The 22,267-nt window shown below is 40.2% G+C and overlaps 1 protein-coding gene across 1 annotated transcript in view; it reads right to left on the reverse strand.

The window, feature by feature from the left end:
• Positions 1–1,290: 1,290 nt before the first annotated feature.
• GAD2 (glutamate decarboxylase 2) overlaps positions 1,291–22,267 on the reverse strand; it is a 37,553-nt gene continuing 16,576 nt past the window's right edge. The window contains exons 8-16 of the mRNA XM_062633558.1: positions 18,082–18,161; positions 13,857–13,911; positions 12,491–12,607; positions 11,297–11,361; positions 7,765–7,843; positions 5,938–6,087; positions 4,088–4,195; positions 2,259–2,348; positions 1,291–1,576 (exon numbers count right to left, since the gene is read on the reverse strand). Of these exons, the coding sequence (XP_062489542.1) occupies positions 1,403–1,576; positions 2,259–2,348; positions 4,088–4,195; positions 5,938–6,087; positions 7,765–7,843; positions 11,297–11,361; positions 12,491–12,607; positions 13,857–13,911; positions 18,082–18,161 (918 nt within the window). The 3' untranslated portion in view covers positions 1,291–1,402. The remainder of the gene's footprint in view (positions 1,577–2,258; positions 2,349–4,087; positions 4,196–5,937; positions 6,088–7,764; positions 7,844–11,296; positions 11,362–12,490; positions 12,608–13,856; positions 13,912–18,081; positions 18,162–22,267) is intronic.

A 22,267-nucleotide genomic window follows, 5' to 3' on the forward strand; every position in this document is an offset into this window, starting at 1 on the left:
ATAAATTACAGTTTTCATGCCAGAGACACGTCTAATATTAAAGAATGATGCAGCACATGAATTCTTCAGTAGCTGTGCCCATGGTTTCCAAAAAGGTTGTGAGGCTCCTCATGGGCTGTTTTAGGCAGATGTAGCCTTATCTCATTTTTTTCTGCAATTTCAAAACCTGTTGCAGACAAGGATGGAGTCCAGCACTGGGAAAAACCTTTGACAAAGCAGTTTGTTACTTAGACCCCATCCCTGTCACTCAGATTAGTTACATTTAATTTAGGCCTTGTCTTGAAGACCTGTACACCTGTAAGAAGCCTTTACCTTCTTAATGCAGCTGTGAGGTTTCATTAGTAAGCATCTATTTCTTTAGTAAGAATTTCAGCCAATTTTAATTTTCAATGTCATTTTGGACTGCTCATAGCACAAATGGCTATGAGGTGAGCATTAATTCAGACATGTGACTTTTTTCTGGATAGGCTTTTTTATTACAGGACACAGAAACCATCCAAATACAACCTTATTTCAGTCTTGGTTAGCACTGTATATTGATTGTGTGTCTGCTTGTTAGGCCAAGTGGGAAACATAAGTAAGAATAATAGCATCCTATTATTGTACTGTAACTGATCTTATTAAGTGGTATTAAGAGCTGCAGTACTCTTGAGGTTTTTCAGTAATCAACCCTGGAGATGTACAATCCATATGATATGAAGAAATGAGGTATAGGAACCTCTTAAGAACGTAGTATGTGGGCTTATATTTTAAAACAAACAGTAATAAATATTTGAGGCACCTCCATCAAAAGAAAAAGGATCCTAGTTAATTTTCAGTTTCTGTCCTCACAGTTTTATAACCCATATAAAATAAAAATATATAGTTTACAAAATAGGATTTTTATATATATATATATATTTCCTTTTGTAAAACTATACCTATTTAAATACATTTGAAATGCTGCTTTAGGTAAATTAGAAATTCTGTTCTAGTACTACGAAAAAGGCAAAACATTTTCACTTTTAAACACACAGCTTTTATACTCTGCTTCTCACTGTCCCCTCCCACTTCCCCCAATGTGATTTTGTTGTCATTTTGGGCAAATTTACATCATTCAGTCCAATTGCTTTTAATTTAAAGTAGTTGCTGTGTTAAAATTGGGAAAAATATTTTCAGTATCTTCTGTTCTTCCTTATTTGTTTCAATGCAGCTTTTATGTAGCTAATTATTAAGGAGGTTTTCTAAAATTCAGGAAAGGACTTTAAAGGAGCCATGTTTTTTGATTTTAAACTGTACTCTACTCCAACGCCACAATATAGAAATAGATTTACTTTGGAACAAACTACAAATACATTCGCACAGTTTGTGACAACTTAATTGTCTACTTGGAAGTCCAGGAACAGACTTTCACACCCAATTATTACAAATCTTGTCCCAGGCGTTCTATTTCATCAATCAGGAAATCAATGTCTTGGTGAGTTGCTGCAGGGTTTGAGATGACCATACGGAAGAAATTCACTTTGTCTCCCAGGGGCTGATAGCTCACCATGGTTGTGCCATACTCCATCATCCTGGCTTTTATCACCGGTGCCACCTGCAGTGTAACAAAAAGCAGGGGATTTTGACCATGTTTATTATCATTATTTTCATTATTACCATCATCCTTATTATTATTACAACAAAACACAGAGCACGTTTTCTTTTTGTTTTTTTTAAAAGATGAAGAGCTACAAGAAGTAGTTTAAACGAAATTATGTCCAATATTGATGAAAACGTTAAACTCCATTATGGAATAAATGTCTCACTGAAAAGACATTTGGTTTATCCTGTTTCTTTGCCCTGTTCTTAAAATCACTGGGGAATTTACTCTCCTTCTTTCACAATATTGCTGACAGGGACACAGTGGCTCTTTTTTTTCTAGTGCTGAAAACACAGTTACAGTAATTTTCCATCTTCTTTTCATATGCGAGATTGCCATAGTATTACTAAGCTCTTGTTGCATTTGTTGGGTTTAGCTACCGCAGTTGACAGTAACTTCAGTAAATACACACACAGTAAGTAAGTGCTCTACAGATGAGGCAAACCAAGGGAATACAAACTTTGAGATCAGAGTAAGGTGGTGCCAGGCTAACCTGCAGTAAAATGACCACAGAGATATCATTTGCCAGAATATTGTGAGGTGACCTTGCCCTGTGCCCTGGGAGATCATTTCAGGGGTTGCCTGCCTTCAAGGGTTTCACTCTTCCCTGCATGATGTCCTGGAGGACACTGCTTACCTTCATAAGGCGGCTCATTCTTTCTTCATTGTCTTCCATACCGCGCAAGCTGGGAGGTATGTACCAGAAGCAGACGTTTGTGTGCTGAGGCTAAACACAGAATAATAATGGTTTACGCTGTAAGAAATGGTCATAATATCTCAATTGCAATTAAGTTCACGCCTTCTCTCCCTCTCAACACATCATGCTGTTGTCAGCAGTCAGTGGTTTTCATTATTGTGGTCCATTGAGAGTCATCATCATTATTAATGCAGAAAAAATAATTTTAGGCAATTTATTCCCAGGGTGTCAGACGCAGAAGCAGATCACCCTGCAGAGCAAATGCATTCATGCCCTACTGAGAGGCATCTAGTTTTCATAGGTGCTGTTCCCTCTAGAGGCAGAAGAGATTGTGCAGCTAAGGCTAGAGTCTCATTTAGAGATAAGGACAGTGTCATTTGCTGTTATTACATGAGAAAAAAATACAGAATGTGGTCCTGTAAACAGGAGCCACAGGTGGTGCAAGAGACAGTCTAAGATTGTCTTACATTTAATAAAATTTATTACTTCTCAGTTTGATTCAGCTAGCTGCGCTATTAATATGCACGCACCACAGCATCTTAGCTAATTTAACTTGCATGGGAGCACCAAGTAGAAAGGTGTAAAACCTAGCTGACATTTTGTGTATTTTTGCAATGTCCCAACAGTTGCTTGCCTTGCTTTGTTCCTCTTTGCTGGATGCTAAATGTATGAGTTACAGCAACCTCTGTTGCTGTTCTCTGCTGCCAGTTCCTTTACTCATCATTAGACCCAGTGGACCAAATTCAGTGATGATGTGTGAGGCAGGGGAAATAAATCACATAGGGGCAAACAGGTATGAGCCTGTGATCTCTGCTTGAAGAAATCTAGTGGCTTTATCCTTGTGCTGTAGAGCACTTAGGCATGCACTAAGTGATCGCTACCAGGGAGCAATGTTCTGAGTGACAAAATCTTCCAGGGCAATTACAGAGAGCAAAAGCTATCACAAATATGAGGAAAAAAGCTAAAATGAGATCTTTTTTTTTTTTTCTGTTTTACAGGCAAAACACCAGTTAACTTTGCAACAGGTCTTCACCAGCCTGTCCCCACCCAGAGAGGGTTGCCCACAAAGAGATGGCCAAACACCAATCTGATGCAGTTCACAGGTGCAGCCACGCAACCCAGGCTGCACTACTTTGCCCTGGACACTGTGCTCCAGCTGAGTACCTGGCACCTACGGTCCCATCTCAGCTTTCCACCCCATATTAAAAACATGCCTAGAGATATTTACACTCTCCACCGTGGCGTCACTTCTGCCACATGAGCCAGCCAGGCTTCCGAGCAACACTAGCCACTCTGCTGCATCCCATCACAGCAGGGACTGTGGTCCCTACAGGTCACCCCAGCTCCCTGCAGGTCTCCTGACTGCCCACTGGAGAACGCTGATAAAAGCACTTTGCACAACTGTCCCCATTCAGAGTTGTGTGGGGCACTGTAACCCACACTTGTAACAGACTCTGCTATTACGAACCGCAACTTCTATTCGTTACGTAAGAGCTGGTTCCAACTGTGTGTGTGCTGTGTTAGCCTGAGATGCCAGTGTTTAGTTTCATCAGGGTGAAACTGAGCAAACTGAAAACGTATGCACAGCTGCCTCAAATCTCTTGTCCCTGGATCACACAAGGCAGAGAGATGGGGAAATGGTAAGATTCGTTACAAGGGACACTGCTTTCTGTCATAAGCTGTTTGGTTTGAGGTGTTGGTAGCATCCCAATAGGTTGGCTAAGGCAAGTGCTGTTGCCCAAATGGGAAAAAGAAGTTGCAATACATACCTTTCCGTCAAACACCATTTCATACCCTTCTCTGTTCTTTATTTTATTGTATAGGTATTCAGCAAGTTCCAAGCACTTATCAATTTGTGCTTCAAATCCTGTGGTTCCCTTTAGAAAGAGAGGGAGAAAACAAAGCTGCATAACTGTTCTGTACACCAGAAGAGTGAAAGAACCATGCAGCACTTGCCGAAGCATCAGCACAAGTCACTTAGCGGAAGTCTCTCTGGGACAGATGAAGGATCTGATTCTGTGAGATGAAGGACTTTGCTAAGCAGAGCTCTTTTGCCTCTAGCTCTTGCCACTGACTTCTCTATAGCCACCTCTACAAAATAAGCACCAGGTACTAGCTTGGTTCTCAGCAAAATATTACTGACACCTTCAATGAAGGGCATCCTTTGTAGATTTTGCAGAGAGCCTGAGCACAGTTTTGGATAGCCTGGACTGGCACAGAAGAGTGTGTCCAGAGGTGCTGAGTTTCAGACATGGGGAATCTCCTGCTATTTTGAAAGTAGGGGATTTTAATCTTCCAGGGGTGATGTGCTGGGGGCTTTTCAAGAATAATTTTTCTTTTCAGTTAAATGCAGAATGGGCAGATGGGCTTTTAAAACCTGGCCTGATGCCTGTGAAAATGCACATTTTGTTTAGATACTGCCCTGCCTCTGTAATGTTTTGTCTCTCTTCTAATAAACTCAGAGGCTGTGGTTTTAAGAGCTGCAGCAGATCTTGGGTTTTCTTCTCTGGCAGAAGTCCATAATCCTTTCCCTGTGACATCATAATTGTTCCTGCAATCACAAGCTGTGATGCCACAAAGAAAGGCTCCAGCTTCATGAGGCAGGAAGGGGAATAAACAGCTGGAATAGACAAACTGTTTAAGAAACACATTATATCATTAATATTACAAGCCGGGTGTGAGAAGAGAAAAAGCAGTACAAGGCATATTGAAAAATCAGGGTTTAGAAGAAAAAATGTCTGAATAATAGATTCACGTCCCTGCTAAATCTGTTCTGGCAGTGCAGAACTGACTTAAAAGGCCACGTCATTATCCCTCTGTGTATTGAGATTTCAAAACAGGGTAGAGCTAGCACAGCCCCAGGAGAAAGTCTTGAAGTGAAAGAGAGACATGTGGCTAAAATTGGCTGCCTCTCTGGAGACACCAGTTAGCACAACAGTTACTGAGACCACAGAAACTTCCACCCTCCTTTAGAGACTCCCACACCTCCAGCGACATTTGATGTCTGCCTCAGAACTGCTTTCAGAGTTTTAATGAAGCACATGAGGATCTTCAAGGCTTTCTGAAAATTAAAACAGTGATGTCATCTCCTCTGAAAAAACTTGAGGCAACTTGACATAACAGACTGGATAAATACATGGAAGAACTTAGCAACGTTCTACAAATACAGATGAATTAATCAGACTTCTCAGAGAACAGATTTTGATGAGTTTTCCTCCACTCCTTCAAAAGATGACTTTATATCTTCTGCATGCACTGAAACTGGGTATTCCAGTCTTGATTTGCCATGTTTAATTTCTGAGTGTTGTTAAAAAATCTTTTTATTTCCAGAAATTTTCATAACAACATTCCTAGGTATATGATTTATGTTGTTAAGACTCCTATAGTTACACAAAGCAAATGCTGTGCAAAGCCATGGAGTTCAAGTTTCAAAATCATGTGTGCTGCTTTGAAGCTAAATCGTTAAAAGTGAAATCCCAGAAAATAATAATGTTCTTTCTTTCATGTTATATACGGGAGATTCAGGTCAGATATTTTCTAAAATGGTGATTGCAGGAAAAAAACCTGTATCTGGTGTGCATTATTTTAATGCAAACAAATATACTGCAGGCAGTCCTACCTTTGCCCTCCACATCAACCATAGCTTGAAGACGTCAACATGCCGCCCACACTGCAAAGCCTTGTCTCCAGTGTCATAAGACAGGTCATAGTGCTTGTCTTGTTGAAAGAGGTAGGAGGCATGCATTTGATTGCAACTCTGCATCAATCCCTTGTAGAAACAAAGACACAAAAACGTGATTTTGGCACAGATGTGACTACTGTTTTGAGGGCTGCTTTGGGCAGGAAATTACAAACACCCAAATTCGCTGGAATATGTGTCGAAGTGCAAAAGGCAGACCAAAAAAAAAAGTGACAAAAGCAGACTTAGTTGGTCAGTAGTGGACTAAGTTTGTCACATCCCATTCAGGGCCCAGGACATTTCGGTAATGTGGAATGCAGTTTCAGAGCCAAGACATTTTTTTTTATTGAAAAGCGGGACATGGTGTTTCTTAACATCATTACACATTAGTTTATTTTTGGATCTTGCCTTTATACTTTTCCTCCTTTCCTCAGAAGGCATCTTTTCTGGTTGAGTCAGACAAAGCCAATTTGGTGACACTACTTTTCTAATTGCTTTGGACTCTGAAATTCTGATTTTCATTGTTTCCTTTCTCTGTAGGCACAGCTCTTTTCTGCAAAGCCCTCAGCTGCATATTGGATGCTTAAGTGGTATAGAAAGCTTTGAAAAGACCGAAGAGCTTATGGGCTTTAAACAGCCAGCTAGAGCTATTTCTGGGTTTCAAGACACCATTCTGAGAGGCAGCTTTGTGGGAGGGCCGGAAGCCAACAAGGTGAAGACACCTGGCTCAGAAAAGCACGAGGTTTCCTTTTTGACGTTTTAAGTGAAATGCAGGGAGCCATATTCTGGCTCTAGTTAAGTCCTTAACCAAGTTTAAGGTATACCTTAGGGCTGTTGCCTAAAACTGCTATTTCCAGTCCAAGAAGAATCAAAATACGGCTGTTTATCATCAAGTCTAATCTTTATGTGTAACTCAAAACCGAGATAGCAAAATAAGAGCAAAAAATATTACTTTCTCCTAATCTGAGCCATGTGTTCTCACTAGAGGTCAAGGATGGTACTTACTTCAGCCAGGCAGGACTTGTCTCAGGGAACTGACCCAGAGGGCAAATAAAAGCCAGCTTCTCTTTTCCTAAGTGCAATCACTTTGTGTGCAATCTGTTGTACAGCTGTTAGCAAAAAAAGGAACCAGCTTTTTGATAGCTGGTCTAGTAAGTGATGGTTGTATAGCAGCTGTCCCAGTAACTGATGGTTATATGAGAATTACAAGCCTGGAGGGTAATTTGAATTCGAGTACTAAATGAAAAGTCTACTTTTTACTCCAAATGAACTTAGTGTTCCATTTTTAATTCCACGTGCCCCAAAGTGGATATCTAGATCAGGGCTGGATGGAAATATCTACCATAAAAATCTAGAAAGTGTAATGATGCCTAGATCCTGAACCAAATGTTCTGCACACATACCATACCATTCACCCCAAGAGGACTTGAATTTGCCTGCAGCTACATTTTATGTTACACAGCAGTTATGCACTGTTACACAGTTATGCACTCAGTATTTATCTATGGACATTTTGAATGGAAAGCCACAAAACTCTGTAAAGATTTTGCCATGGATTAGGTCTATTATTTCTGGTAGACAGCTGCTTTAATTCCTTTTGCAGTCACAGCCTGAGCACTAGAAGTCTATTTCTCAGTTTCTTTCATAACCCTCCTCACATTAGCTAATATTAGCTATGGCACAGTTATGAAGAAAACATCCAGGATATTTAGAAGCAAAATGTCAGAAAAGATCAGGAAAAAAAGAAGCAAGTATACTGGGACATACCTCCTCTCTTACTAGCAGGGCTGAACACTGCAGTGGGACGCCCATCATCTTGTGAGGGTTCCAGGTCACTGAATTGGCCCTGGGACAGTAAACCACATGAAACTCAAACACTGTACTATGGTTGTGAAACTATGCAGACATTTAGAAATAGTTAGAATAATAATGAACAATGTGCACCTTTTTCTGAGCAAGCAAAGCTGAAAAGAGTCATGGTTGATTATTAGGAAAGCAATGTCTTCATAAGGGACCTAATCCACAGCAGTTGGTTTTTGAATGACAATCCTGGCAACTTACCACAGGGTAATTGCTCTGTTCACTGAACTTAATCAGTATTAAGCTTTCTGGGGAGTCACCTATACTTTATAAACATTGGGCAAACTTCCTGAAAACACCCACTTGACTGATGAAATTTCTGAAGTCACACAGCTGATTAAAGATGCAGATAGGAAGCCTGCAAAGGAGCAGATTCCTTCCTGTTGGTTCCAGTTTCAGCAAGATTTTAGAAAGTAGCTGACACAGGCATTTTTAAAAATGACTTTAAATGCTTCTGTGTGTGTCTAAGTCTCTGTGTAACTCGGAAAACCTGGCCCAAAGTAATTTTTGCCATTGCTCTGCTGATGGCAAACTTTCACAGCTGCTTAATTTTAGCTTGGCTATGGTAATTCACACAATGGGAGGACTGGGTCCAAAATTACCACAGTAATAAACATAGAACCGATCCACCCTTCTACAAAAGAGTCTGTCTCCTGCCTCCCTTCAGGACACATTCATTTCAAAAAGAGCTGTCAGCCTAGATCTTGTGAACAAACAGGGTGCTGTTGCAATATAGCCTAGAAAAGAGACATTAGGGACTGTGGCAAGGGCTGAATGGAAGATTGTCCAGTTGTTTATTATTTTAATTTTGTGTTATGCTTGACTGGCTGTTTTTAAATTACTATTATTACATATGATGATTAGCTGATAGATGTATACATTTGCATCCTATTTGGCAGGCTGTCAAGGATTCATAGTACACAGGATTTCATGTGGTGCAGCTTTGATCATGTAAGTTGGCATAAATCAGTCAACTGGTACATAAAAAAACTTGAAGGACCCAGGATAAACTCGCAGGTAACATTTATGTGAACAGAGGTGAGCATGTTAGAATCTGGCAGTATTTTGCTTTGTAGGATTTGGAAACAGTGCTGTAGGTTTATGCATATCTTTACCATTTCCTGCCAAATTGTTTCCACTCCTTCAAAGCAAGCAACTCCAATATTCACATGGACAGCGGGCAGCCCTTCTCTGTTTTCTTCTTTGCTATTTAAATGGAACTGCGCAAGTGCCTGATGCAAACTCTGTAGGGAACCATCTTCCACAGGCAACATCTGGCCACTTGGCTCGTTTTTTTTTGAGTATTTGGCAGCTTTTAATCAGCTCAGAGTCAGTCATCTGATTACAACACCAAAGCTAACGATTCCGAACATGCATCCAGGTCTGTGAATTTCCTTTGATATGTTACTGTTTAATTTTTATCTGTGCCAATGCAGAATCAGGCGGAAATTCTTTTAAGACTTCTAGGTAATAGTAGTGGTATGGGTTTTCTCAAGTAAAAGGATTATCAACAACAACCAGATGTTAATTATCTGCCTAAAACATTTGATTTACCCTCAGGTTGCTCATTTCCCCAATTACATCCAAATACACACAGGAAAAAGAAAAAGTAAAATAAAAATCCACCATTTTTCATTTGTTATCAGTTATTCTGGGCTTCAATCATCATCAGTCTCTGACTGAGCCAAACAGTGAAGTAAAAAAGCTACAGGGATCTACAGATGTTTTTTTTAAAAGCATGCTCGGTACTAAATAACTGAGCACCAAGTTCCTGTGTGATTTTCTGGCTGTGGGTCACAGAAAATAAAGAAGAAATGCTTTTCCTTTAGAAATTTCAAATGGATGAAGGAGAGATTCAAGACTGGCAGAATTTGGTCCTCATACATCATTAAAAACAGACTGAGGTGCATTCACTGACCAGCTGCAGCCCCAGGAAGGCTTCCCAGAGCCTGCATGGGAGCACTCATTCAGCCGCAGACATGCTTTTCTCAGGTAGCTGTCATACCCTGCCTGCGACTCTCGGAGACAGACACCAGACTGAAACCCCTGATGGTGGCCAGACCTATCTGCTGCACAAACCAGAGAACGTGCTTCCTTCAGGGTGCCTTGGAGCAGCTTGAAATCTGCTCTGTGGGGACTCTAGAGCATAGAAAGAATGGTTCTGCAACTCCTCCTGCCTTTTATAGGGGTATTTTTGCTGGACTGCCTGTTACCAGAAGGATGTGAGTACTCAGAGCACAGAGTGTTCCATTTTATGATCTCTCCTTGTACCTTGCTAACCCATCAAACACGAGTACCAGCTCCAGTTCTCTTCTATTCACATCTGTAGTGACTGGGTTGTATTTGAATATCTACCATGAAACAGGAATGCCCATAAAAGTTGTTAGTGTTGTTCTTGTTAGTTTGCTCTAAAGGTATCCACATTTGAGATTTGGACAAACTGAAACAAGCCGTGTCCATCAAGCAGAGGAACAGCACTGGAAATGACAAATTTCATTAATCCATTGCCAAACATATGGAGATGGTGCCTATCAAAGCACTAGATAAAATCCAGTGGAATTCTGGATCTAATGCATATTATTTGGAAAATCCTCCAATACAGATTCAACCTGAACTTCTCATTCCAGCAGAATCTGCACAGCAATTTGGGAGGCAAACTTTTGTTCTCATACTCTGTCCTCATTGGCAACTGGGTAAATTTTTTAACTTGCTGGGTATTCTGATGACCTTTAATGCATAATATGTAAGTTTTGAGTGTTGGAGGCAGTGTTAATTAAATCAAATTCATAGAACCATTGGCAGCTTCCAAATTTTGCATGTGAGATGTATGAGAAAGGAACTGAATTATCAAGGTATCCTCCTAATCTTCAGGAATTGGATCAGGAAGTTGTTATATCACGTTCATGAGCTCATGACTACAACTGTGTATATATCCAGGCACACATTTACTGAGAAGATGTCATTTACAGCTTGGAGAGGCGGTATTCTCTCCAGATATGCGAGAGTAGTGGTCAGTGACTGCCAGGACACTTATCCAAACTGCAGGTGCACCCACCTTTATGCTTAAGACTTCACCATATGAAACTTCTAAGATTAATTTTTTAGAGAAGCGCAGTTGCTAATTCATGCTGGATGCTGAATCAGAGAATTGCAGAAACCACTCTGGGCCTAAGAATTGATGCTGCAAGGAACAGAAAAGCAAACAAGAAATGTCTGCTGTTTTTACTATAAAACAGCTTGGTAGCTGCACTACTGTAGCACTGAACAAAGGCACTCAGCAATGCTCCTTCAACTGGAAGGACAGTTTGCATGATTTCTTCATATTGTATCTTGGAGATAACATTGATTTTTGTTTTTATTTATAGACATTGCTATGGTAATCACAAGTGGGTTAAAATGCACTTAATAAATGTGTTTAATTAACATTAATAAATCATACCTTTCAACACCATTTAACTTCCATTTGTGTTTTCTTGACATCAGGAGGCCGCCTCCCCATGCTCCCTAGAAGGCAAGACACATTATCTTAATGAGAACTCTGCTTTTCTCCATGATGACATCTGTGCTTTCAGATCAGTTTGGGGTCCTTTCCTTTTTCTTGCTGATATGGCATGTTCCAAAATGACCAGGCAAATGGGGCCTGACACATTAACTGTGCTAACAATTTTCTTCCAGTAGCTTGGAAGCAGCAGTTTATATCCCATAATCTGAGTGCCCACCCTTATCATCCTGCTGTTCCCTACCTTGCCAACCTCCTCTGACACACACACACTGGGCTTCCCCATGCTGCAATTACTGACTTGCAGAGCTGCCCTGAGGTGAGCTGCCTTTTCTCCTTTAGTGACGAAGTGATGATAACAAACCAGACTGGGATTTCAGCTGCTCTGGTGAGTTTTCGTCGTACTTCCAACCGCTACTGCTTACTGCTTGCCTCTTACTCATTTGCTTTTGCTCACACAGATCTGGGACAAACAGGCATTTCACATGACTCAAAGTACTTTAAAGTACATACAAATTCTTCTTTTGAATTGGGCTGATTTTGGCTGACACAGTAATCCAAGAGCAAGATGCTCAGCCCTATGGAAACTCAATGACCAAGCTGTTTTGGGGAGAGAATTCGCAAAAATGACACAAAAGCCATTAGAGGGCTGAAAGATGATCCTTCAGAAAGATTTATTGGCAAGAGCTCAGATGAAGCTAAGTAGCCAATCTGATAAATTTCCGTAGCATTTGCATTAACCTGTTCAGCAATTTGTGGTACTTTATTCCAGACAAATGTAGGCTTCTCTTCTGTATTTATTTTGCAGCTGCTGCAGAAATGGAGCCAGTGCTCAGTAGATTTGTTATGTATTTCTTGTACTAATAGCATTTAGAGGTAAAGCTGATGGCCAAATGTACTCAAACTTGGTCCTCTTCAGTGTCCCAGTTGCTTAAAAGTACTGCACAGCCACAGCTCCTAAAATGTCCCCCTGCCCTGAGCCTTTCTGAGTGGAAAGTCAGTGCTTGGATGTTAGGCTTAATTACAGAAACCAAATACAACTGATTTCGTACAAGCTAACTGTCCAAAATGCTAATTAATTAATTAATGCTAATACACCTTATAATCCAGCCCCCCTCATAAAATGATACTTACATCCACATGCATCCAGATTTTGTACTTCTTGCAGATGTCTGCAATAGCTATGAGAGGATCAAATGCCCCATACACTGTTGTCCCAGCTGTGGCACTCACCAGAAAAGGCACAAATCCCTGCAAGAAAGCACAGAGGCATTTGACAAGGTCAGAGTGCTGCACCCTCCTCAGCTTGCAGCACGCCCAACTCCTGTGTGGTGCCTCCACGGTGAGCCCACAAGCGGCACCGAGAGGACATCCCTGCTACAATTACGCTGGTCTACTCTTACTTCAGCTGCTAGTGGTACTATAATTTCTACCTTAAGGTGGCAGCAAACCTCCAAACCAGCATCCTTCATTTATTAGGATGCATGAGACAGATAAGGGCTTAGAACAATTCTGCTCCACACCACCTGCCTGAAACAAACAGGTCTGCTCTTCATGACGTTGCGTAAAACAAACCTCACCCAAGCACCACAGTGCAAGAAGTATCTTTGATGGACCGTGTGCTGGGCTGCATTATTAGCTATCCCAGCGAGTGCCTGAACATATGGTGGTCCAGTCCTGTCAGTGGGAGCACCATGTCTGGGGGAAGCGCGCAGGGGAGGTGTGGAGCTCACCTCTAGCTCCGTTCCTTGTGCAGAGGCAGGAGACAGCTCTTTTTGAAGAGAAGACAGCAATCTCTGTAAGGGCCAGGGACCATCTCTTGCATTCCCCCTGCTAAAGCCTGTGTCTCACAGAGGAGCACTCCCTGTTTTTGCACTATGATGTCTTCGGTCTGCCATTTTTGTATCAGTGTTTCATTCCAAATCCATTTGTACTTATATTGATTTCATAAACAGTACTCTGAGCAGCAAAGGTGTTTAGACTAGGGTTTAAACTATCAAAAAAGTCTAAACTTCCTTCTGTGACTGTCAGCAGGTTTGAGTGGCACTCATGTCATTTTGCCTTATTTTTTATCTACTGTATTGCCTTTCTTTGAAAAAGTGAGCTTTTAATGATGATTTGTGTTATTAATTTGGTAAGTCTATGAGCAATATTTTTCATGTGTTAAAATATATACAAATTCCTCAAATGATTACTCTGATCTTGTCAATAGAGTAGCTATAGAGCAGCTGAGTAACTGTGTCACAGGCTAATATAAAAAAGGAAGATGTTATGCAGAACAACATATTTAAATAAAGCCAAATAGCTCATGGAGATTATAAAGTAGCTCTAAACCTATTTTCTCAGCAATGCTTGCCCCACTAATTGCCAGTCTATGTTAATGGACAAGCCGGTGTTATTTTACCAGGGAAAATAAAACAACTAGCTGTATCATTCATGCTTGGGTTTTTTTTGTTTGATTTTTTTCTTTTTTTTTAAGCAGAAAAGCCAGTAAACTTACCTTCTGTTTGGCTTCAAGAATTCTTCTTTCAAGGTCTGATGGGATCATTTTCCCTCTGGAGCAAGAGAGAGTTGTGTTAATAATTTGATCTTGAAATCAGCTCTTGCTGTTACTTCTTTGCTTAATAGGAAGCCCAGATAGAAACAAAGTGACTTTTTTGCCCAAGGGTTATATATCTTTGAAGAGCACAGAAAGACTCTGCCCATTAGTTTGAGTTTCTACCCTAATTATTTTGTTAACTAATTTGCATCAATATGGTGATGGTAACTGAGAGAAGTTATCTTGTGGCCACCCCCATTAAAGACTGATGCTACTCCATGGAACCTCCTGCTCCTGAAACTACAGTCCTATGAATATGCTCCAGGCTCCTAAGGAGAGGCTCAGCCCACTGTCCCAGGAAGCTTACTGGGTGCCAAATCCCATGGTGCCCTTCCAGTAGGCACAGAAAGTGCCAGCTGAGCTGCATGGCCTTGAGCAGAGCAACTCAGCTCTGGTGTAAGCAGTCACCTCTGTGTTTCCATCCCGGGGATGAACTTGTTTCAGGCAACTCTTCCACAGTTTGGTGCATTACATCTTCGCATTTGCTTGCACCAGGATAGGAGAAGAAGCCACCAGTACAGATGCATTAAATGCACTGTCAGGCCCTTTATATTGACTGTATTTGCAACACCTTTAGTATGAACCATTTACCTGAGATTCAGACTCAGTGGTATAAGGCTTGAAGGCTAATTTATGAACTCCTGTAAATGGATTAGGCGCAAGATAGAACAGTGCTGATACTGAATATTGAAGTTAATATTTTCTTTGCTTTAGCCACAAGCAAGACTATGTAAGAAGAGAGTATGCATAATGGCAATACAAACATTACAGCTGCTCACATTAGGGGAATAATGTCTTCACTGGTTTGGATGTTGTCCATTTAGATTAACACTACCTTTTTTAAGACTTGTTCAGATTTTTTTGTTCACTAAGCATTGATATCCTATTGCTATAAAAAAAGAGCAATCTGTACTAAAACTCGAAATAGTTTCAGGGAAAGTAATAAAACCATTAGTTTTCATTTTGATTTTGTATAAAAGAACCCTGAAGTGTTTTCATGACATTTGGATGGATGGACATTAAAAAAAAAAGAAAAAAAAATTCTTGTAAGAAGATACCACTAGTTTTTCTAAGTGTTCATCCTTACACAGCTCACAGTAAGGCAGTACTATTTCGGTAGAAATAATAGGTTTGTACTTTTGAGTTTTCTGCAAAATCTGGTCTGCATTTCACTTATTCAAAATACTGAAAGAATAACTGAAAACATTCTGAAAATATAATAGACTTTTAGAGAAGCTCTGAAAACCTAAAAATCCCTACTTCTTCTTGCAGAAGTTCAAGGAAGTTCTAAAGAGTATTCAACTCACTGGGAGTTTCCGCCAGTTAAGTTACATGCACATGTTCAGAGAAAAGCAGTAGTTGTCTTATCAACAAAACCTGTTTCTGGCATCATTAGAGGAATAAAAAAAAACAAACAAAACCCAAATCAAACAAACAAAAAACCCCCACAAAACACAAACAAAAAAACCATGAAACAAAACACCAACAAAAACCCCACAAAAAAAACAAAACCAACCAACCAAAACAAAACCAAAACCAAAAAACCCCAACAAAACCAAAAACCCACCAAATCCCATGCCAAAAGAAGGCAGCGGGTTCCTCCTCCAAACACAGATGTTGGTCTTTTAGCAGTTTCTAATTGATTGAGCTTGTGCATAAAAAAACAGGGAGGTGGGCAGATCCCTCCATTGCCCAGATTTTTACCAAGATAAGTGATTATCCAGCCCCTGGTCACACTGAGTATGTGCAGGAATTCATAGTCAGAAGAGTACGATGTCCAATCAGCATCAAGCTTTATCAAGGAGCAAGCAGTAGGTTGGCTTTGAGTATAGTCCAAGCACATGCTGCAACACACAACACCCTCCGGCTCCAAATCTAGCAAGCTAGCCAACAGCATTGCTTACTTTTGCACAGCATTTTCATGTGCTATCACCTGAGCTCAGATGACCTGCAATGCTTAAAATACACTGCAAAATAATAGGTTTGTCCTTTCACAAATCTTACCCAGACAATGTGGCAGGGAGTTGCATGAAATGTGCTAGATGGCAAATGTCTAGAGGCAGGAGGGCTCCTGGGTGAGGCAGAAGAGATTCAGAAACAAAAGGCTGCTGAGTGCAGAATGAGTGTTGGTGTCAAGGCATTCTGTTACCCACATGTGCACACAGTCTTCACTGCTGCCACATCAGACTGAAGTGTTTTGACCCTTCCCAGCTTTCCAGTATCTGAAGGGGGCCTACAAGGATGCTGGAGAGGGACTCTTTGTCAGGGACTGTAGCGACAGAACAAGGGGTAATGGGTTCAAAGTGAAACAGGAAGTTTAGGTTAGATAAAAGGAAGAAGTTCTTTACTGTGAGGGTGGTGAGGCACTGGAACAGGTTGCCCAGAGAAGTGGTAAATGCTCCATCCCTGGAGGTGTTCAAGTCCAGGCTGGATGTGGCCTTGAGCAACCTGGTCTAGTGGGAGGTGTCCCTGTGCATGGCAGCAGGGTTGGAACTAGATGACCTTAAGGTCCTTTCCAACAAAAACCATTCTGTGATTCTATGATTCTATGACCCCAAAGCTGCAGCTAATGCACTACTGCTACCAGTATGTCTACATGGTAGCAAAAGAGGCAACAGAAATGTATGGTTGTCCAGTCTGGGGTATGAGCCAGAACATGATTTTCTGCACATTTTTCTGGCTTAAAATTCATCACACATTTACACTATGCAGCAAAAACAGGCAAATTTTGTGGGTGCAGGTCAGGATGAGGAAGACCCAACAGGAAGTATTCCTGGTTGTGCTAGAAATATCAAAAGGATGTCATGGTACTCCTTCACTCTCCCACAAGTCTACATCTTCATGGAGGGTTGTCTCCATCACACCAGCTCAGTATCCTGTGCTAACAGCCTGCTTTGTCCTGGTGACATCTGTTGGGATTTTGTGAGACATGAAGTAATCCTGCTGTTTACTTCAGGGTGGGCAGGGTAAGCGTTGTGGTCTCCAAAGAAAATTATCACACTGAATTTGCACAGGAAGAAAAGGAAGATACCACTTCATTGATCCATGTCTGTCTTTAGTGAATAGAAACAATTGGATGTTTATTTTGATGTGTGTTGGTTGTGTTCATGATGTCATTAATTCTTCTTCACGGTGTGCTTAGTCTTTTGTTAATAAATAAGTCAATATGCAGGTGCTGTGCTTAGCACTGTGAATTGCTTAATTGGTGCTCTTCTTTTAATGTGGGAGCAGAATATTTTGATAGCAGTAAAATCTTCCATAATTCAGTACCATATAACAGTGATATTTGGGATTCACTGTAAGAGCATTTTGTATTAAAAAGATTCTCAGTAGAATCAATAAAGAGTCATTCTATTAATTTTTGTCACATAGAAAGTTTTTCCCTAAAACTGAAAATTTTCATTATAAGATGTTGATTTTGTTAATATATCCTTGTTTTCTCAAAATGGGTTTTCACAGTGAATCAAACCTTTTTAGTGGGTGAGTTAAGCAAGAAGTTATCTACCACTGATTTTGTAGAGCCTGTGGGACCTGTAGGTTAGGTGCCTGCTGCACTACTCGTTTCCATGGGCCATCATCCTTGGTCACAATGCTGCCAAGACCCTTCTTTCTACATCCCATCACAAGGGTGTCTCCTTCAAGGGCAATGCAGAAAATGTTGTCCAGCTGAGTAAGATGGTGGGGGCATGAATTAATAGAATTACATTTGCCCCTCAATATTTCACTCCTATAAAAGGCCCACTTCAACTCATTTTAATGGCTCAAAATGTGAGAGTCTCTAAACACTCTATTTTGACCAAAACATGGTTTTTCCTGGTTTCTTAGCTGAACACGTAAGGAATGATTGCTAGTTTGGCATTTTGTGTCATTTCAGAATGAAAGAAAAAGAAGTATCAGAAATCCCTGAGGAAGGCAACTTTTTTGATGAGATCCAAAACCTGACTTGTAAAGAAGCTACTGGCAGAGCCAGTTCCTCAAGTGGGGTTGGTCAGTGTAAGGCTGGTGAAGATGACAGTTCTACAATGAATTATACCAACTGCTGACCGCATCCTATACGCTTTCTTTGAGCTGAGTACCTGATGATCCTCTTCCAATAAAAAGAGATATATCTGGCATCCCCACTTACCTTTCATCACATCTAATCAAAATCACACTATCTGTACCAATACCCAAGGCTGCAGCTCCTTTCTTCACAGAAAAGTGACTCTGAAAAAGAACATTTTTTATTATGTATTATTTTTACTATTATTTCCTAATGTCTAGTTTAATATGAAACACTACACTCTTGCAAGCCCTTTAGCAACTAGCCCCACACAGGCAGTAATTCTATTCATATTCATTTTGAAAACTATCACTGTAATTTGAGGCTTCATACCAGGTCACTACCATCAATTAGAGAAACAGCAATCACTCTATAATCTGGATTTACTCCTGGAATATTAAATCCATAACTGTGACTGATAATGGACCCAAATTCTGTCCTTGATGCATACCTGCAGCTTCTATTGCTTGTACAGATTCAGTTATGACCTTGGTTTACTGAAACAAAAAATGTGACATCCAGAGTGATGTGCTTCTGCTGTGTAACTTCTGGCCAAATACTACACTGAGAGAAATTAAGATAGGAAGCCTAATTGTGATCTCATGCCAGTGAAACCTAGTAAAACTCCAATTAATAAACAGAGCTACAGCAGCTTTAAGCCAGAACGGGGCTATTAGTAAGACTATTAGTTAATCTGTATGTATAAAATAAAATGTGGACGTTATATACTGGAATACAAGTCAGCCTAATTTTCTCTAGCTCATAGGACTTAACTCCTGAGCCAGTCCTGGTTTGTAATTTTAAATCCTAGTGATTATAATAACGAAATAGTTTTAGATCAAATTATACCTCCAAGAATCTGATTTTGTATTAACTTTTTCCCAGTTGTAACAATATTGTCCGAAGTAATTTTGACTACAGATTATGAAACTTAAAAAAAAAGGCAATTCTTTCTGTATGCTATAGTACCATTATCTTAGGATGTAGCACTATTAAAAAGATCACAGAAAAAAAATCTAACAGGGCTTTTTAGGTGTCCATGACATTAAAGAAGAAAGGAAGACATATACTCTGCAGAAGACCACAAAGCAGAGAAGCAACCACTACTGCTTTGCCAAAGGGGTATTTGGCTTCAACGGTAATGTGAGCAGCAGAGAGCTGTAGAGAGAGACGGACATAATGGTTGCACGTCTGCTTCACCTTAAGGCTGTGAAGTCAGTGGGATTTCACTGCATGCTAAAGGGCTCTGTACATAATGAACACTTGGAGAAATGAAAATCAATTCTAAACCAACTCGATGAGAGAGGAAGAAGTCTCTTCCCAGCCTTACGGGTGTCCCTGAGCCCCATGATGCAGAGGTGCAGATTTATGAGAGCAGGGAGGAGAAGAGGCCATGAGAAGACTACTGGCAGGAGGTTTATAAAAAATTCTCAAGTTTAGTAAGATACTTTTGAACTTTGCAAAAACCAAAGAAAAGCTAGAATATTGCCACCATAGGGACAGTTCACTGATACATTGTGTGAAGCTGAAACTGGATTTCTATTCTTAAAAAAAAAGTTTTATTTGTGTATTACACAAACTGATGTGCACATACTACATAGTGTAATATATAAATACAGATAGAGATGTAGGAGTGAAGAGTCACAGATACATTTCATTGGGTTTTGAGTCAATGACATTACACTGATAATTTTGCTTCTTATTCCATACTAGTTAAAATAGATTCACTATCGTAATTTGTTTTTCTAATAGAAAATAGAACTATTTAAAGTGCCTTAAGAAAAAAGAAAACACAGATTTGAGTAGTTTACTATGAGAAAGAAAATTAAGCCCATGTGCTCAAAGACATCATCCACTGGAATATGGCCAGGCTCAGCTGCCTCATTGAGAAGTCTCATGGCACTGCTAAAGCAGCACTGGGGGAAAAAAAATTAATGTAGTGCTGATAGCTTGGCTGCCTGGAGGCTTTTTACAGACTGAAGGGAATACAGCAGTCAGGAACTAAAACAGGTTTAGGGATAAATTGGGAAGAAATATAGAAATCTGTGCACAGAAGGGCAAATGCAATTACAATTTCTAAACAAACTTTGAACATGATATTGTCAATCTGTATATACAGTCACAAACATATGACTGCTGTTCTGTTTTTTATGTCTTAAGTTAACATCAGAGGAATTAGTCCAATTGCCTGAGAGGCTCTAAAGAGCTAGGCTGAAAGTGAAAATGGAAAAGATATAGTTTGAAGAGCAAAGAAAACTTTGCTCATGATAATGAATGTTAAAGTTTAGATTAATATTCCTGGGACGGTGCTGGAAATCTGGTTGCCTGTGTAATATAAAGGTAAACATAGAAAAATATAAAGGTCAAAGAGAAGGAAAGGTTTGCACAAATAAGCCTGATTAGGCTGAACTAATGAGGAAAGAGGACATTAATCGTGATCCCTTTGGGAATACGGGGCTACAGACTGTTCAGTGACACAAAGAAGTGGGCTTGAACATAATTTTTCACAACATAGCCATGTAGGAGTTATGCAGATCTAAAGTCTTCAGGTGGGAAAACCAGGGTCAAAGAGGGAGGATGGGTCAGACTGCCTGATGCTGGTCCTGAAGGAAAAACCAGCCTAGGAGAAGCTGGCAAGTCCAGGGTTTCACCACTGTCCTATGATTGTCAGAGACAGGAGGACACGAGGTGGGAACAGGCTGTCACAGCATCTTTCTCCCTCCCTCCCTTCATGCACTGCAAAAGGGTGCATGGAAGGCTACAAATACACCCCCATTGGAGCGGGACCTCAGTTTTTCTCTGAAAAGAAATGTGGTTAAAGTTCAGTGGTTCTCAGAAAATCCTCAGAAGGAGAATGTATAAAGAATTAGCCAATATTAGTGACAAAAGCATATTAGTGATCAAGAAAATAAACTGGTGATTTTGAGCCATTGGAATTTGCCCTTTGTCTAATATTTCAAATGCTGTTAAGAATAGGTCTGCTTGCCTGATAGTAATTTGTTTCGTAGTTAGATTTGTAAGTAAAAACACGGGGGATTTTTACTTATAAAACACAGTGTAAATTTATTACAGGTGCAATAATGAATAGGCCTATTGGAAAAAGGAGGAACTAGAATAATTAAAAATGTTATGATGAAAATATTGAGTATTTATCTTAAATGAACAATGCTTCAATACACAGATGTTTCTATTTTTGTAGCTTGCTAAATTACTTGCTAATAACCTGGCATGGTTGAAGCTGTCAGGAAGAACCATCCTAATTCCATGAGCTGGGGTTTCAGATTGCTGTTTCTCCTTGCTCACATAAATCCGGAGTGGCACAAGCTTTGTGGAGGGCTTATGAGGGGTAGTAAGTTCCCAAACGCTGATCAAGCTGAGCCATCCAGCAGCTGAATCCTCTGGCTGGCAGCCTGGTGCCTGGCAGACCTGGAACCCCAGGCTCACCCCATCAGCAAAGGAGGTGAACACACTTTCAGATCCACCTCTCCTAGACTTTAAACAATGTGGGATCCCTGGATGTGTAGGCTGGGCTCCTTCCATCTTAATTTTAACCATCTAAACGTGTTGCTGGTCTAGGCTTGCTGTCTGGGCTCCTGCAACAGTGGGGAAGAAAAACCACCTGCAGAAGGCACCTCATTCCTAAGGTTTTGGCACCCATTTTAAAGTAGGGTGAGGTGTCTTCTGCAGATCTCACTCTCTTTTTGTCAGCTACAAAAAGTGTATGAACTAATTCAGATTAAATGTTTACACTTCAGGTGATTAAAGTGACGTGGCATTAGTCCTGTCTTTAACATGTAATTGTAAGCTATAGCTTTTCCTTCAATTATCTACAAAAAGAGTAGACTGTGTCCCATCACAGTTTTAAATACATTGCAATGACATATGTTTCCTATTGTTTCCTGTAGCTACTGCTATTCAGTTTTCAAAGCTATTGGCTAATGTCAGGAGAGAAATTAATGTATTAGTGTTTCTGCACAACACACTAATACTTCACATTTTTTAAATGTATGACTTCATCCTGCTTTTCTAACACACTTGTTTTTTACAGTAAGGGTAATTTTACATTATCTGTGGATAAGAAATGTTGCACTGAGTTCAGGAGGATCCTGTAGCAGTGTAAAAGTCACAAGTTGACTCCTATCCCAAATGACTCTTTTGTGATAGGCTGCCCTAAAGCACTGTTTTTCTGGATAATGGTTTTAGATTGATTTGAATGGTGCTATCTGAATTAAGTTGCTCTTCAAATAAGACCAAATTTTCACTGTTTCCC

The sequence above is a fragment of the Pezoporus occidentalis genome, unplaced genomic scaffold, assembly GCF_034315485.1.
Source record: "Pezoporus occidentalis ecotype Australia unplaced genomic scaffold, CSIRO_AGI_Poc_V1 ctg40, whole genome shotgun sequence".
NCBI classification, from domain to species: Eukaryota; Metazoa; Chordata; class Aves; order Psittaciformes; family Psittacidae; genus Pezoporus; species Pezoporus occidentalis.